This window comes from Hypanus sabinus, chromosome 4, assembly GCF_030144855.1.
Source record: "Hypanus sabinus isolate sHypSab1 chromosome 4, sHypSab1.hap1, whole genome shotgun sequence".
Lineage (NCBI taxonomy): Eukaryota > Metazoa > Chordata > Chondrichthyes > Myliobatiformes > Dasyatidae > Hypanus > Hypanus sabinus.
In genome coordinates, this window is record NC_082709.1 from 128,886,044 (window position 1) to 128,905,030 (window position 18,987).

Below are 18,987 nucleotides of genomic sequence, written 5' to 3' on the forward strand. Positions count from 1 at the left end.
CATCTCACTAACTTGTTTTGAAACTGCAGAGGGGATTTCATCTGCTGATGATATCAGACAGGCTTCAGAACAGCTCAAGAAGCGCTGGGAGGAATTCTGTCAACTACTGCTGGAGAGGATGGACTGGCTGCAACATCAGGAAAAGATCATTAGCATCTCTTCACAGCTTCAAGAGCTTCAGCAGGCCATGATCTCTGCAGAGAGCTGGCTAAAATCACAGCAGTCACCGCCCACCGAGTCTGACACATCAAAGATCCAACTGGAGAAATGCAAGGTCAGAATCCAGAGCCTCCAGAAGATCTTTTTTTTTGCACAGCACAAGCAAAGAACATAGTGGTACTACTGCTTGGCTGTCAGACAGCATCTGTGGAAAGAACCAGTTAATGTTTTGGGTCAATGACCTTCCCTCATGACTGGAAGTGAGCAGATCCCTTGCTCTGACCTCACTTGCATTGATCATAGGATCTAAACAATTTATTGAAGGTAGCCAATCAATCCATTGACTTCATCACAGCCAAAGCTGGTTCCTTATAGGTTCATTCTACTTCCAAGGCCTTAAAGCCTTGAAGTTATTGGCTGCTCTACTGTCACCTGAATAATCTAATGCACGTGATTAAGGTTTCTTTCTCCACCTTCCTTTCAGCAGTGAATTTAAAACCTTTTCTACCCTTTGGTTAAGCAAGACTTTATTAACTCCTTTCCAGTCCTTGAAATGTATGTCTCCTCGTTATTAATCTCTTGCTGAAGGAACAAAGTCCTTCATATTCACCTTGTGTTGGCTTCCCAGAATTTGAAGCACTTCATTTCCATCACCTTTCTTCAAAAGTAAGCAGTCTCAGCCCAGACAGTCATTCCTGAATTAATAATATTCTCCAGCAGGAAGTTTCTAACTGAAGATAGACACTGCCAAAGGGGAACAAATCTAAATTATATTGTGGGAATTTATTTCCTGGAATCTTTCATTCATCATGGTGTTGGGTTGTCCTGTATCCAGGAGAAGTAGACAAGAAAATAAATATAAGAGCAACTTAGACAGTTCAAACTATCAGGAATGGCATAAAAACCTACTCATATAAAACATCGGGAAAATTATTAGGGTACTTCTTGAATTAATATTAAAATAGGTTGCATACTCAAATTGTAAGAAAACATTGTGTCATGTCATTAAAAGAGCTGAAGAAGTAGTACATTAATTATTGTTATTGATAAAGCTGGAATGTCTAGTGTGGAGTCAAACAGCACTACAACAGGGCTTCAATTCAACTGGTCTGTACCAACTAAGGTACTTATCAAAGCTGCTTCCATTTGGCTCATTTCCCTTTGCCTAACCAAATGCCTTTCAGATGTTGTTAAAGTACCATCCTCAACCATATCCTTTGACAACTTGTCTATGAGGAGAAAGTCATTGAGTGATTCTATTGTATGAAAATTGTTTGAACTATTTCACTCTGCCTGAGATGAGGCTGTCATCCAATGGCAAATGGAAAAACCTCAATTAAACGTCTAGTGCATGTTTATCTTTCAAGTGATGTATTATTTCAGTGCAATTAAGAATTCAACAGTTCTATCAAATTTTGCACAGAAGTTCCAGTTAGCAAGTATAATAATTGAATCAATTCAAACCCCCAGTGTTATAAAAATTTATTTCCATGAAACTATAGTTGACAACTTTATTTGTTGGGATAGGAACATATGATGTGTAAGGACTTACAACATGCTTTGGGACTGCTTTAACTTTGTATTAAAGAATTACGGTAGATCTGTTAAGTGTAAGGTTGATCTTCATTCAGTCAATCCTCCCTGTTAAACGTCTATCTGTGGGAGCCTGTGATTCCCTGATCCTCTGGTATAAGCCAATTTTTGATATAAGCATTATCACTTCATTAAATAAATTTAGTATTGCAAATATAGACTTCTGCTCAGAATTAAACCTTGTACAACCAGTTATTTGAAACTCAAGATTATTGGTTTTAAATGCTATTATGTCATGACGTGTTTTATTTGGAGTTTTCAGAAATAAAACCTGAAACTGAATGCAGATAAATTCTACTTTTGTGTAAACCTTTCAGGAGGAGATCTCACGATTGAAAACACTGCAACCATTGGTTCAAAAGCTGACCAAACAAGGATCTGAACTAAAACGGAAGGAAGAAGTGCCCAAGTCTTTGGTGGGTGATATTGTTGCCTCTACCAGTCACTATGCACAAGTTCTTGCAGCTCTGCAGATCCAAGAAAAGTTATTGCAGTCTCGTAAGTGGTTCCAAAGCTTGTGCTAGTTATCTTTAATCATAGGTAAACTCAGTCCTTCGGCCTCTTTCAAGAACTGAAATTTTATTGTCTTGCTGAAGCCAAAATGTTTAAAAAGTCGTAGGTGCACTTAATATTTTTAAACTGCATTTGTAGTTTTCACAATAAATAAGCATTGTTGCAGGCTCCTCCAGGGGAAGAAATAGAAATTGTTTTCTTCAGCATCTCATCTACTGATCTATAATGAATAAATATGTTTTAGAAATGGAGCAAGCTCAAATGAAGGAACACAGACTTATTGTTGCAGTCATTGGATAGCCTTTACACAAATTAAAATAACTGAATAAACATTTCTGGGTGCTGTATTTTGATTCTTTACTTTATAAACAACAGAGAAATGACATTTTTAAGAAATCAGAAGGAATACACTGCTTCCTTACATTCACTGTTCTCTTTTCCTTTGTGAAGACAATTTCTATCACATTGATTTTCCAAGCCAGAGAGTTAAAATTTCAATTAAATTTATCTGTCAGTGTTCTACATTGTCTCACTCTCCATTTTTGTAGATTTCACCTTGGTGTACTGGTACAATGCTAATTTTTTTTTCAATACAAGATCTCTGTTTCTCTGCTGATCATAATCTTTCATTTCCTTTGGTCCTCCCTTCACTTTCTGTTATGTAATTTATTTGTGCAAGCTGTTTTAAGTTTTGTCTTCCCAAAGTTTGCATTCTTTCACAAATGCATGCATCATTTTTTTTCCTTAATTAGTTCTTCTGTTGGCTCAGTGAGTTTAGACAGGAGATCTATACCAAGAACAGCCAGGTCATTCAAACTGTATTAAGTTAGGAAGCCTTAACTGGGTATACATTAGTTTTGCTTCCAACGTGAGGAAAAGGAAAGATGTCCAAGGTCTATACTTCAAGCTTCCGATCATTATCAGGTTGTGTCTGCCAGAGTTTCACATATTTGAATTTGTAATTGACCTCCTTGATGCTTCCTCTTGTAAAATTGAACCTTCAGTGTTAAAGCTCAGGCATAACTGATAGATAATTGGACAAGATGCTAGAGGAGATGAGTGCCACAGAGCTCAGCTCAAGCAGAAATCCAACATCTTTAAAGAAGTAAAATGAGTAAATCAGGATGAAAAAAAAAAGTAGTGACTGTTTAATAACTTTTGCTCTTACTTCGTCTGCAGTATAAATACTGTGCTACTCCTTCATCTGCTTTTTATGTTGCCATAATTCAAGTGCCTCAATTGAGAAAACCTGCTAGAGCATGGGTAATATGAAATTCATGACTGTACCACTTTCCAGCTGGAATTTTCTCAGTTTTCAAATGTCTTCAGTTGGTCATGCCGGTATTTGGATAGGTCAAAGTTCAAAGTAAAATTATTTTCAGAGTACATACATGTCGCCATATATAACCCTGAGATTCCCTTTCCTATAGGCATTCTCAGCAAATCTGTAAATCTGTAACTGTAAACAGGATCAACAAATAACAAACAGTGCAAAAGTAAATATAACTGAAAAGCAATAAATAACGAGAGCATGGAATAACAAGATTAAGAGCAGTCCTTTAAAGTAAAAGCATCGGTTGTGGGAACACCGGAAATAGATTGAGTGTAGTTATTCCCTTTTCTTCAAGAGCCTGATTGAAGCTGTAAAATGTATTTCCAGCCTCTTTTATAATTTGCTTTTACTTTAATATAGGAAAAGTATATCAACTTGATGAAAGTGCTCAAGAGTTCACAATGGGAGTATTATGGGTGTAATTAACAAAGGTAGTCAGACACAGATACAGACTGTATTCTCAAACCCTGGTACTTAGTTGAAGATAGAGTGCTGCAATTGCTGCAGAAGTAAGATGAATCGGTAATGAAAATGCAGCAGAACTGCTGAACTGAATTTCTACCTTCAGCACTGAAGCGTGAAATACAGGCAAATTTGGTTGCTTGGTTTGGATTTTGGCGGCACTTTGTTGATGACAAAATTATGTTTGGCTCTTGCACATGTGAGGCATGCTTTCTCCAATTGAAACTGGCAACAGCATTACTGTCAATGACTTGAGTAGAAAATTTACTAACACTGGAAGTGGCTATTTTTCTTGTCTGTTTACAGCCAGGAAGCCTTCACACAGTGATGTTTGCTGACAATTAGCTCCTGTTCTTCCCTAATATCCTTGTTTACTTACACCACTTTTAGGATACCCTACATGATCAGATGTGAGGAGGACTCCAGAACTGGAGTTTGGATTTAGATTGTGAGCAATGCTAGGATCAGAAGAGAGAGACAAATCACAGAATTTGGCAATAATTCCCTGGTTTCCACATGAGAGCTGAAAGATCTTTCTTGGTGGTAGTGTTGTTTCACCATATATCCTCAGACAAACATAACCATCGCACAATTGTTTGATGTGTTTTTGAAATTATTTTTGGAAAATGGATGTTGCTAGTATTGTCAGCATGTTTCCCGTTCCTGTGTAAACTGATCAGATGGTGAACTGTTGCCTTGAATATTGTGGTCCCTTCTTATAATTAGGTGTTAATGTGTGTAAAAGAAACCTAGCAGCTCAGGATGTCTATTGCCTTAAATATCTTTCTAGTTTCCCCATAAATTTACTGCTTTTCTAATTTGGATTCATTTTCTAATGAGACAAGAGTGCTGCAAATGACCAGAACCATAACATTTCATCAAGAAATGAAGTTAGTCCATATACTTTGAAACAGAATTCATGTGACAGAAGTTTTGTCTTTCTTCATGTGGTTTGTTGTTTGGGTTTAGAGATTGCAGCACTGTGTTTGTGGAAATGTGTAAAAAAAAGATAAAAACCTTTCCTATCAAATAGTGAGCTTTTTATTTGGCCTCTTGAAAATTTCATTGCCTGTAAAGCTATTCAGTGTTGTTTGCTATTATACCTTAATGGAGTCACAATATACTGCAGATTCACCCATTGTGACACCAATCCATGATTATATTATGAGAGTGCGTTGCATAAAGCTGATTTCTTTCATAGCAATCTAGGCAAAAATGGAAGTGTTAAAATTGTTGGGAGTGTTTGACAATCTGAGTACAGACAATGTTCTCTTTACTGGGAAGTTAAAATCAAGGAGATTCAATCTGAGAATCAAACTCTGGGCTGCACTGCGTGTTCTGGAAGGCTGTAGCAGTAAGAACAACTGAGAGAACACAAGGAAGAGGTGAGAAGGAAAGGCGGCCATAATTAGGTAGAGATGCATGGTGAAAATAAAACAAATACTGTAAATGTTGGAAATGTAAAAGGAGGAAGTGCCGAAAATACTCAGTAGGTCAGGCCACATCTGTGGAAATTGAAACAGAGTCATCATTTCAGGTCAGAAACCTTTGTAAAACTGTTCTCTTTCCACAGATGTGACCTATCTGTTGAATACTAACAACATTTTCGACTTTTGATTTAGGGATTCATGGTGATCTAATTAACTGACCAAGTAGGCTGAAGAGTTGTATATTCTTGTGACTTCACACTGTTAGTACGCTGTGACCTGATTGCTTTATAATTAAATGACAGGAGGACAAGTGTCCAATTTTTGGTCAACTAGGGCATGTGGTATGCTTTCATTTCTCTGACATTCTTTGTAAAATCTGAGAGAAAACAACAGCCTGAATACAATTTGTTAATGCTTGTACTCCTTCCCTTTCCCAGTTCTGGAAAGCCTACCTTCTCTTCGTTACAAGGAAACTTTGAACAAGCTGGTTCTGTGGATCCAGCAATTAGAAGCCAAGTTAACTTTATCACATGTTACCGTGACAGAGTATGAAATTATGGAGCAACAACTGAAGGAGCTGAAAGTATGTATTCCTAATCATTTCTGCTGGAATGTCTGAATTGTGTTGCTTTAATGGGTGCCAATTATTCCAATTATTCTAATGATAGATAAAAGATTTCTGGTCCCTGGCATGAAGGAGTAATCAGTCATTCTCAGATAGAAATGTATATTCATTTTAGAGAAATCCCTTACTGTGACATTTTTTGCTGATGCTGTCACTGTAATGGTTGACACTTGTCTGAAAGACAAGCAATTATTGTCTTATTGGAGGTAATAAAGCAGACAGAGTTAGCACAGGGGCAGATAGATCCCATTTTCAGGTGCAAGGAATCCAGCCATTAATTTTGTTGAGAATTTTCAGTTATTGTTTCCCTCAATTGCCTTCTTCAGATGTTGTCAGATCTTCACTTAAGAACATTAACGTTCTGTGTTTAGTTGTATTGTAATGGCTGATCCTGCTGCCAGAAAGTAGTAAAGCTATGTGCCAAACTGTCAGAAGTGTGTCGTCATCATCAATACGAAGACTTTCTTCTCCATTATACTAATCCCAGAAAGATGGCAGACATTCCTGTTGGTGGGCATCCTTAGGCTATATTTTTTTTCTCTTACTCTCCTTTTTTTAATTGTGCTGGTGACCTGTTCCTTGGAGGTAAAAGAGCTGATGAAATTTGGCAGCATGTCATTTTTTGTCATGGTTCAGTGACTTTATCACCCCAAACTGCCTACATTTAACACTTAAATTATTGCTTGTTCAAATTGGGATACAAAGACACAAATATAATAAAGGGCCTTTGATGTTTTATTTTAAATTCTGGTAAATGGATATCTTCTGTTTTTTTTCCCTCCTCTGCCTAAAGTTGGACTTCAGATATTTCATATATTATGGTTGTTAGAGTACTGCTTTAACAAGTTCTAATAACTAGAATCATTGGAAGATTTCCAATCAGTGTACAAGCCTTCTTAAGGTGATAACATCTCCCCTTGTTTCTTTTCCCATCCCTCACCCCACTCTTTCATAATCCCTTTTCCCCCTTTCGAGATTTCTTACCTTAGTGATGGATATGCAAAATCAAAAATTCCTCAATGGTTTCATCTTCCAACATGGTTGAAAGGAATTTGCACAGCTCATTTGACTGACCTTGGATAGGATTGAGATTTACTTCATCTCCTTCATTAAAGCATGAATTTGCCTTTAATACATGTCGTGTGTGTGTGTGTGTGTGTGTTTTTTACAGACTGTGGCACATTTTTCATGGATTTTGCTTGGTAATTGAAAATCTCAAAGGAAAAATTAAAGTTAAAGTTATACACTAGTATTGTCATATATTTTAATAATTTGTTGTGGTGTTTAAATACTGAGCTTGGAGCCTTGCTGGGGTGCATAAGTAAACAGAATGTAAATATATTTTAACAATGCTGACAAGCAATTTAGCTGGTGTTAGAGGAATGGATTACGAATGTCTTCTCCTCTGAAGTACCAATTTATAATGCAGTTAATTGTTTCATTATTGTTAAAATTTTATTTGTAAATAGTTCATATTTGGGAGGATAAGAACCTTTCCTGTGTTGTAATTAAAGGAAAAGTCAGGCTCACTATAGATGGGACATGGAATGATAGAGAACAATTACATCACTAATTGTTTCAATGTTAAATAAAAATAGGAACTTGCAGAAAATATTCAGCAGAGTAAAATGTTGGTAGAGGGGAAGCAGAAATCTAATAGTAGTTCCAGCATTTTCTGTTTTTATTTCAGAATTTCAACTTCTGCAATATTCTCCTTTTGCAAAATTACTTCAGGTTTCACACTGGGGACTGTTGCTGGCTTCAGCTTGTATAACTTGGCTTTCTTTGATCTCACCATGGGAAGATCTAACAACATCATGGGTGGTTTTTGCTGTCAGGTGTTTTAGCTCCATGATTTCTCTTTGCTGAGAAGAAGTCATTTGGGCCAACGGGATCCATGAGGACATCATGCATGCTTTCAAAATTGATTTTCATTATGAAACCACATACACTTGGGGTTCAAGCCACAATCTCTAAATGTGTGTATGATTCAAACCACAGCAATGTTTTGAACTAAAAAAAATGTCAGTGACAGACCGTAGCAGGATAGAAACAAGCTGGAGACTCTGGAGACTGCTGATGCTGGAATCTGGAACAACAAGCAAGCTGCTAGAGGAACTCAGTAAGTCAAACAGTATCTTTGAGGGAAATAGACTGTCAGTGTTATAGACCCTTCAGTATGGAACCTCAGTTGTTCATTTCCCTCCACAGATGCTGCCTGATTGGCTGAGTTCCTCCAACAGCTTGTTGTTTTTGCTATGGACAAGCTATTGAAGTTTAATGCAGAGGAATGTAATAGGAAGAATAAAAAGGGATAATATTTAATAATCTTATTGAAGTGAGTGCAGAGGCAAAGGGATCTGTGGGTACATGCAGAGCTGGTTGAGTGATGCACCATCAGTAACTCACTCTGAGACATAAGGCGAGATATCGGCTTTTATTGACTGGAACAAGGAACCAGAAGTGAGTGACCCTCATACTACGTCCTGGAGTCTGAGGCCGAGCATAGGCCTCAGATCGCCTTTATACAGGGGCCTGTGGGAGGAGCCACAGGAGCAGTCAGCAGGGGGCGTGTCCAGACAGGCACACGTAGTTCACCACATTCACCCCCCCCTTTGTTTAAAAGAGTCCCCATGTGGCGAAGTTTCTTACAAGTCAAGTCTATCAGGTGGTCGAATCTGTCGCTGCAATCTACGTAGCACCGGCTGTGATTGCACGGATGCCGGCGACATTGGTGATTGCACAGGAGACGGAGGTTGTGCTTGTTCCAGCCCACTAGGCGCCAGTGATCCCTCACGCATCTGCGAGGCGCCTGGTATATATGCGTACGAAACGCCTGGTATATAAGTGTCGTGAGGAGTCTTTGTAGGGCCTGGTGAGCTATATGTGTCATGAGGAGTCTGTGTAGGGCCTGGTGAGCAAGGTGTCACCTCAGGTGCAGGGTTCATAGTTACCGGAGAGTCTTCAGGGTAGTGGTCTGCTGCACCTGCGGGTGCCAGGTTGCGGATGGAGACTGTGTCCTCCCGCCCATCAGGTAAGACCACGTAGGCATACTGGGGGTTCGCATGTAGAAGGTGAACCCTCTCGACCAGCGGGGAGTATTTATTGCTCCTCACATGTTTCCGGAGCAGCACTGGCCCCGGGGACGTCAGCTAAACTGGTAGGGTGGTCCCAGTGACAGACTTCCTGGGAAAAGAGAATAGGCGTTTGTGAGGGGTGGCATTGGTGGACATACATAACAGAGAGCGGATAGAGTGGAGTGCCTCAGGGAGGACCTCCTGCCATCGAGAGACCGGCAACCCTTCTGACTTAAGGGCTAAAAGTGTGGCCTTCCACACCGTGGCATTCTCCCACTCCACCTGTCCATTAACCCGGGGATTATAACTCGTGGTCCGACTAGTAGCAATGCCCCTAGCTAGCAGGTACTGTTGCAGCTCGTCACTCATAAAGGAGGACCCTCTATCACTGTGGATATAGCAGGGATACCCGAATAGAGTGAAGAGCTGGCGCAGGGCTTTTATGACGGACGTGGTAGTGGTGTCGGGGCAGGGGATGGCAAAGGGGAACCGTGAGTACTCGTCGATAACATTGAGAAAATAGACATTGCGGTCAGTGGAGGGAAGGGGGCCCTTAAAGTCAACACTTAGTCGCTCAAAAGGTCGGGTGGCCTTGACAAGTTGCGCCGTGTCAGGACGGTAGAAGTGCGGTTTGCACTCAGCGCAAATTTGGCAGTCCCTGGTCATCGTCCTGATGTCCTCCAGGGAGTATGGCAGGTTCCGAGCTTTCACAAAATGGTAAAATTGGGTGACCCCCGGATGGCAAAGTTGTGCATGGAGGGCGTACAGCTAGTCGAGCTGTGTGTTAGCACATGTTTCCCGGGATAGGGCATCAGGGGGCTCATTGAGTCTGCCAGGCCGGTACAGGATATCATAGTTGTAGGTGGAGAGTTCTATTCTCCACCGCAAAATCTTATCATTTTTGATTTTGCCCCGCTGTTGGTTGCTGAACAGGAACGCAACCGAGCGCTGGTCGGTCAGCAAGGTGAACCTTCTGCCAGCAGGATAGTGCCTCCAGTGCCTAACAGCCTCCACTATGGCCTGGGCTTCTTTCTCCACCGCGGAGTGCCGAATTTCAGAGCCTTGGAGGGTACGAGAAAAGAATGCTACTGGCCTGCCTTCCTGATTGAGGGTAGCAGCCAGAGCGAAATCGGAGGCGTCACACTCCACTTGGAAGGGAACGGTCTCGTCCATCGCATGCATCGTAGCTTTGGCAATGTCCTCTTTAATGCAGCTGAAGGCCGCACGGGCCTCAGCAGAGAGGGGAAACGTGGTAGACTTGACCAGGGGGCGTGCCTTGTCTGCGTAATGGGGGACCCATTGGGCGTAATAGGAAAAAAAACCCAGGCACCGTCTGAGGGCTTTGAGAGTGGTGAGAAGAGGGAGTTCTAACAGGGGGTGCATACGTTCGGGATCAGGGCCAATAACCCCGTTTTCCACGACATACCCAAGGATAGCAAGGCGGGTGGTTCTGAACACACACTTGTCCCTGTTATAAGTAAGGTTCAGAGCTGCGGCCACTTGGAGAAATCGTTGGAGGTTGGCGTCATGATCTGGCCAGTCGTGACCACAGATGGTGATGTTATCCAGATAGGGAAATGTGGCCTGCAGTTGGTACTGGTCCACTATCCGGTCCATTTCCCTCTGGAAGACAGAGACACCATTCGTGACACCGAAAGGGACGCGCAGGAAGTGATAGAGCCTGCCACCCGCCTCAAAGGCAATGTAGGGGCGGTCGTCTGGGCGGATGGGGAGCTGGTGATAAGCGGATTTCAGATCTATTGTCGAGTACACCTTGTACTGAGCTATCTGGTTGACCATATCTGCGATGCGGGGTAGGGGGTACGTGTCAAGCTGCGTGAACCTATTGATGGTTTGACTATAGTCCACCACCATCCTATTTTTCTGCCCAGTCCGAACAACCACCTGGGCCCTCCAATGGCTTGTGCTTGGCTCAATGATCCGCTCCCTGAGCAGCCGCTGCACCTCTGACTGAATGAAGGCCCTGTCCCCCGCACTGTACCTCCTGCTTTTAGTTGCCACAGGTTTACAGTCGGGGGTCAGGTTGGCGAAAAGCGTCGGGGGAGGGACCTTGAGGGTGGGGAGACTGCAAGTGGTGTCGGTAGCGCAGCTGTCGGCATGGTGCTGGATGGGATGTGTGGGCCCGTGTGTGTGTGTGTGGTCAGTAGTGATGAAGTCCCACAAAACTGAGGATTCCGGACAGTGAGTGGTGGGAGGGGCCTGTCATATACCATAGTCACACTTTCGAGATGGCTCTGGAAGTCCAGCCCCAATAGCACAGGTGTGCACAGTTTAGGCATGACCAGTAGCGCAAGGTTCCGATATTCTGTGCCCTGCACCACCAATGTCGCTACACAACCCGCCCGGATGTCTGCGGAATGCGACCCAGAAGCCAAATTGATCCTCCGACTTACCGGCCGTGTTGCGAGTCCGCAGCGTTGCACTGTGTCCGGGTGAATAAAACTCTCAGTGCTGCCCGTGTCAAACATCTAGTCCTGTGCCCCTCCACTAGGATGTCCATCATGGACCTTGCAAGCTGGTGTGGGGCGCTTTGGTCGAGAGTTACAGTGGCCAGAGTTGAATCGCCGTCTTGGTGCCCGGTAAGCATTGGAGGGTCGGGGGCGGGGCATGCTGACGCCAACAAAGATGGCCGCCCACATCCGGGCATGCAAGATGGCGGCCCCCACGTCTCACCTGCAGCGCTGCACTCTGCTCGTAGTTTAGACTTACAGACCTTGGCAAAATGGCCCCGCTTTCCGCAGCTAGAGCAGGTCGCTTCTCGCGCTGGACAGCATTGTCGGGAGTGCTTTTTGAGTCCACAGAAATAACAAAGCACGGGCTTCTGACGGGCCGCAGCCGTGGTCAGGTTCGGGGAGCTCGTGGAATCGCGACTGGCAGCGGCGTTGGCGAATTCGCTCCCGGGAGCCGCTGGTGGCGGGGTCTGAGGTGTCCACGGAACCGGCGGGGAATCGCGCGACTGGACAGCGTCTGCATTGTGCAGAGCCCCAGTCTTTTTATGAAGCTACTATCTCTCTAATTCTTAAAAAAGATAAGGATCCTACTCTATGTGCATCTTATCGCCCTATATCGCTATTAAATGTAGACTCTAAGATTCTTACAAAAATTTTAGCTATTAGATTAGAAAAGTTACTATCACAAATTATTTCAGAAGACCAAACTGGATTTATTAGGAACCGGTATTCCTTTTTTAATGTTAGAAAATTGATTAATATAATTTACACTTCTTCACCCACAACCTCAGAATGTGTTATTTCATTAGATGCTGAAAAAGCTTTTGATAGAGTTGAATGGACATACTTATTTAATGCATTGAGAAATTTTAATTTTAGTCCTAATTTTATATCATGGAATAAATTAATATATTATAAACCCGTTGCTTCTGTTCTTACAAATAATTACAGATCCTCTTTTTTTCAATTATTTCGTGCTACGAGACAAGGTTGTCCCTTAAGTCCTTTACTATTTAATATTGCATTAGAACCTTTAGCCATTGCTATTCGTGAATCCCCTAATATTTTTGGTATTACCCGTAATGAGAAGTTATACAAGTTATCACTTTATGCTGATGACTTGTTGTTATATATTTCTGATCCTGACAGGTCTATTCCCGCTATTTTATCCTTGTTGGTTCAATTTGGTAGTTTTTCTGGTTATAAACTAAACTTGGAAAAGAGTGAATTATTCCCTTTAAATGCGCAAACTTTATTGAATGACAGGATACCATTTAAAATTGTTACTGATAACTTTATTTATTTAGGTATAAAAATTACCAAGAAATATAAAGATTTATTCAGATTGAATTTTTCATCAAATTCAACAACTTACTATAAGATGGTCTCCTTTATCCTTATCATTAGTTGGCCGGATTAATGCTATTAAAATGATGATTTTACCGAAATTTTTATATTTATTTCAAGCCTTACCAATTTTTATTCCTAAATCTTTTTTTGATAACATTGATTCAAAAATTTCCTCATTTGTGTGGCAAAATAAAAACCCCAGGTTAAGTAAAAGGCAATTACAAAAATCTAAAAAAGATGGTGGTTTAGCTTTACCTAACTTTAGATTTTACTATTGGGCGAATAATATTCGAAACTTAATATATTGGAAATTAGATTTGGATTCACCATTGTGCCCACAGTGGGTAAATTTAGAATGCAATGATGCACAAGGATATTCTCTATTCTCTGTTCTTGGTTCTTCTCTTCCTGCTGATTTAGTTAAATTCAATAAACAGTTATCCAACCCTATTGTCAAACACACATTACGAATTTGGTTTCAATTTCGTAAGTTTTTTACTCTGAAAAACTTTGTTCTTGATAGCCCTATCTTACTTAACTTCTTTTTTAAACCTTCTTTGAAAAATCAAGCTTTTAGCATTTGGAAAAGGAAAGGTGTAATATGTTTTTGAGATCTTTTTTTTTGAAGGTTGTTTGATGTCTTTCGACCAATTTTCCAACAAATTTAAGTTACTTAAATCTAATTTTTTTAGATACTTACAAATCAGAAATTTTTTACATAAAGTTCTACCATCCTTCCCCAATTCAACTTTGATAGATTTTTCAGATATGATTTTTACCTTGAATCCTTGTCAGAAGGGATTAGTGGCTCTTATTTATAATATGATTATGAAGATACAACCAGAAATATCAGGTAGAATTAAACAAGAATGGGAAAAAGAACTTCAATATAATATATCAACAGAAAAATGGGAAAAAATTCTACAAATGGTTAATTCTTCTTCTTTATGTGCTAAACATGCTTTAATACAATTTAAGGTTGTACATAGAGCCCATATGTCTAAAGATAAGCTTGCTCGATTCTATTCTCATATTAACCCTCAATGTGACAGATGTCATTTAGATGTGGCCTCATTGACCCACATGTTTTGGTCATGTCCCACTTTACATAACTATTGGAAGGACATATTTGCTATTATTTCCTCAATTTGGAATATTGATTTACAACCTCATTTTATTACTGCAATTTTTGGTATACCAAATGAGGATGGTAACCGGTTTTCCCCTTCAATTAGACGAATGATCGCTTTTGTAACATTAATGGCCAGAAGGTCTATATTACAAAATTGGAAAGAAGTAAATCCTCCTACCACGTTTCAGTGGTTCTCTCAAACTATTTCTTATTTGAGCTTAGAAAAAATTAGAAGCACTATTTTTGACTCATCAATTAAATTTGAAGAAACTTGGGGACCGTTCATTCGATATTTTCATATGAATTAATTTGGTCTCTTCTAGACCTTTTCTCTTTTTATTCTTGTTCTGGTATGGAGTTCTGGAGTTTTTGACACTATCATATACATATAAACTGTTATTATTGCCCATGTTAGTTTAGTTTAGGTTTAATTTTTTTTCAATATATATTTTTTCTTGCATTTTTAAATTTTTTTTTCTTTTGATGATTATTATTCTTTTTCATGTATAATTAATATAGGTTAGATTGATTAATGTACTATTTTCTTTTGCTGATATTTTAATAAGATATTGTTATCTTATTACTAATTCAACTTTAAGTCTAGTGCACTTGTAACCTATTCAATATTACGATATGTTTTTTGTATATGAAATTCAATAAAAAGATTGAAAAAGAAAGAAAGAAAGCATTGTGCAGAGCAGCTTCCAGAGCGTTGGCCGTCTCGATCGCCGAGCGTAAGGTCAGATCGGTGTTTTCCAGCAGCCGCTGGCGCACGTACACTGACCTCAGTCCCGTCACAAAGGCATCTCGCACCAGCAGCTCCGCATGCTGTTCTGCCGTGAGCATCTTGCAGTCACAAGTTCGGACGAGTGCCTGTAGTGCTTGGAGAAACTCAGCGCACGATTCGCCAGGCCGCTGTCGCCGGGTAGATAAATGATGTCTTGTGTAGACGGTGTTCACCGGCCGCAGGTACTGTCTTTTGAGGGCGTCCAGTGCCCCATCATAGGTCGGCAGGTCCCGGATAATGGAGTAAACTTTTGGGGTGACCCTCGAGAGGAGAATTCTGTGCATAACGGCGGGTTCAGTTGCAGAAACCTCCTCCAAGTATGATTGGAAGCATGCAAGCCAGTGTTCAAAAGCGAGAGCTGCTTCAGGGTCTTAAGGGTCCAAATCCAACCTTTCCGGACATAAAACGGTTTCCATGTTTTAAAACTTCCAGTCAATAAAATTGACGCACCATCAATAACTCACTCTGAGATCTTTTTATTGACTGCAAGAAGGAACCAGAAGTGAGTGACCATCATACTACGTCCTGGAGACTGAGGCCGAGCATAGGCCTCAGATCGCCTTTATACAGGGGCCTGTGGGAGGAGCCACAGGAGCAGTCAGCAGGGGGCGTGTCCAGATAGGCACACGTAGTTCACCACATTGAGAAAATGGTGAATAGGCATAAATAACTCTGGGCTTTATTCTCAGAGGTGTTTTGAATATAAAATGCATACTAGTTCTGCTGAACCTCTATAACATTGCTCATCTGGCCCTGGTGTTGTTGGTACATTGAAAACAGCATGTAACGGCATCACTGAGGATCCAGAGAAGGTTAGAATGGTTCTTGGGATGAGGAATTACAGTAATGATAGATTAGAGAGGCTGGAAAATGAAGGGAGAATTCATCTTGTGTAAAATGATGAGGGAACTAGACAGAGAGTACAACAGGAGGTTTATCTCTTTGATGGAAAGGTCACAAGTATTAAAAGATTGGGGAAGAGAATAAGAATCATGGAATCACACTGGATGGAAACAAGTCCTTCAGCTCAGTGTGTCTGTACTGGCTGTGAATTGCATATACATACTGAAACCATTTTCCTGTAGAGTGAGATGACAAAGAGCATTTTTGTGTAGCATTGTACTGGTGAGAGATAACTGTATCGTGGAGAAGAATTAGCAAGGCTAAGTTGAAAGGGTAGCTGGATGGAACTGAAGAATGGTTGTGCTGGAGAGGTAGCATGGACATAGTGGGCTGAATGACCTTCGGGTGCTGAAGTCATTCACTGACACTTTTTTTTATTTAGTCATTGTCCAATGTTCTCTTCAGAACAAAACATTGGTCTAATGAAATGTAAAGATACATTATTTGTGACTTTAGAGCAGGAAAGTTTTGGAGAGCAAGTTCAACCACTTTATGTGACCTTTTATGATGACACAAGTCTTCAACTCTATCAGTCCTACCTTTAAAAATTGTCAATGTTCTATTATTTATGAACAATGATTGTTGCTTCAAGGCTATCACTCCTTTAAACATTGTGTCTTGTGACTGACTTCCCTCAAGATTAAAGAAATACTTATTTATTCTTCCTGTAAAGCGCCCTTGAGGAAACTTCATGTTTGACTTCTGTATGCATTGTGTGTACATTTGTACATTCTGTAAGAGGCCTTGTTAGTGACTTGGAAGACTCCTTGGTACACTTGTTTAAATTCACCTTTCTCCAGCTGTGTGACTTGGTACTCAAGCTACAATTTCCAACAGCCAGTCCAGCACAGGCCATTACCCAAAGCAGACTGTCATACTTTAATCCAGATAGGCCACCTCATGCTGAACTTATTAGTCACATCAAACCCAAATGACAATCTGAGACACAGTCTGATCACAGTACTAACTTCTTTTAATCCTATAAATTCTAACCTTTTAAAGTTTTAAGAATGGATCGTCATAAAGTTCAAGCAGAGATATGTTGAACTCTTGAGTGATTTAATAGACACTGTAAAATGGAGAAATTATTTTCCTTAGCTCTTAAAGTGTATAGAAAATGTATGGATTTCTTAACTGAAGCATCATAAATTTTAAGATTCTTGTCATGTGTATTCACAATACATTTATGTTTCCTTTTGAGGCTTTACAAGGTTCTTTTCAGGAACAGCAGAGTGGTCTGAATTATCTCACAACAACTGCAGAGGAGGTGTCAAAGAAAGCCCCAGCAGAGATCAGCCAAAGGTACCGATCAGAGCTTGAAGAAATTGTTGGCCGATGGAAGAAATTGACACTTCATTTGATGGAGCGGAGCCAGAAGCTTGAGGAACTTTTAACAAAAGTTCAGCAGTTTAAGGTTGGTACAGTTCTGTGTCAAGTGCCTCCCATCAATTCTAATGGGATCAGGGCCCTTGGGTAATGACACCAATATAGTGGAGAAATATGCACATAGCTGCAGTGTATAATTTATCCCACGTCTCGTAGAGAAGTTCAAGTACTCTAAGGTGTTGTTTGCTTCAGTTATTGTCAACGGACTGCAGAGCTCCAGAGCACAGTGATATCAATTTCAACAAATGTACCTCTATGACATAACTACCAAAGTCAACAAATACGTACCTCTGTTCCTCTCAACTTTGACGAATGCACTTTACTTTAGTTGGTGTAGTGCTAATAATGTGGAGTTCAGAGGGCGCCACCATTTTCTTCCGTCTTCACAGATACACCAGTATTTGATGGTGTTCACAGTATATGTTTGTTCACTGTTGTCATGTATGGCTCAAAGCAAATCACTGCATTATTCAAGCAGGGAGAATGGTTCTGCCTGAGATTGTCCACAGCCTGGGATTTGCAATCAGCTGCAAAGCAATGATGCTCGCAAATGTCTGGACTGCTCTCTGTGACCTGGATTTTCACTTCTCTGATGTGTGCAGCTGTCAGGCTTCAGTTTACTGGGAACACTGGTGTCCAGCAACATTGTTGTCACCATATTGGCTGGGCATTTAAAAATATAATACTTAAAAATGCACATTTAATTAAAGAAACTTGTTAAAACTTAGGGAAATTAATGTGGTTACTTTAAAAAAGGAGGAAATCAATATCCAGGAAGAAATTATCCATTCAGAACTAGAGAGTTTACAAAGCATTAATTGGAATTTCATTCACTTGCATCTCATCCAGAAAAAGTGAAAAAATCTGAAGGTGTAACTGTAAGGTAACGTGAATTTCAAATCTTGTCATGAGGTCACAGATCATTAAAGACTGTAGTGGAGAAGACAACACAGACTGAATCATACAGCACAATATACTATAAATTATAAAAATATATATAAAATGATAAATAGTGCAAAAAGAGAAAAATAGTGAGGTGTTTTTGGGTTCACTATCTATTCAGAAATCTTATGGTGGAGGGAAAGAAGCTGTTCTTAAAACATTGAGTGTGTGCCTTCAGGCTCTTGTACCTCCTCTTTGATGGGAATAATGAGAAGAGGACATGTCCTGACTTTAGGTCACATCTTAGCTATAGGAACCATGTCTTTCCTTAGACAAGAGTTAATTCTAGCCATGAGTAACCTCTCAAAGTAGTTCATCACAGTAGTTCTGTGTGCAACTAGGTGATAGTTGCTGAGGCAACTCATCCTGCTCTTTGGCACTGGTATGATTGATGCCTTTTTAAAGTAGGTGGGAACTTCCTGCTGCAGCAGTGAGAAATTGAAGATGTCCTTGAATATTCCTTTGGAGCCAGACACCGGCGAGGGTTCTCATTTGAAAAACAGGAGAGAACAGATTCACTCTCAGCAAGTCTGTGTCCATTTCATGGGCAACAGCAACAAACACTGGCTGCTCCACCATCACTGCAGCTTCAAAATCAAAGGCTCCTGAAACTTTCTAATCCTGAAGCATTTAACTTGCAATTTGAAGCGTATTTGAAAATAACCTCTCTCTTCAGACACAACTTTTTCTCATCTTGTGTGCATTGAGTGAAAAGACTTTTGAAACAACTTTTAACGTGGCATACATAAAGATTGGAAGTTCAGTCAAAAATCACTGTAAATTGTACTATTTTTCATTCAATGTTGCTATATATTTGCCTTATT

At 40.4% G+C, this 18,987-nt stretch overlaps 1 protein-coding gene across 10 annotated transcripts in view; it reads left to right on the forward strand.

Moving 5' to 3' along the window:
- dmd (dystrophin) overlaps positions 1-18,987 on the forward strand; it is a 1,939,431-nt gene that overhangs the window by 776,477 nt on the left and 1,143,967 nt on the right. For all 10 annotated transcript variants that reach the window (XM_059968142.1, XM_059968139.1, XM_059968147.1 and 7 more), the window contains 4 exons: positions 30-274; positions 2,070-2,250; positions 5,928-6,073; positions 17,037-17,249. In XM_059968142.1, coding sequence (XP_059824125.1) covers positions 30-274; positions 2,070-2,250; positions 5,928-6,073; positions 17,037-17,249 — 785 coding nt within the window. The remainder of the gene's footprint in view (positions 1-29; positions 275-2,069; positions 2,251-5,927; positions 6,074-17,036; positions 17,250-18,987) is intronic.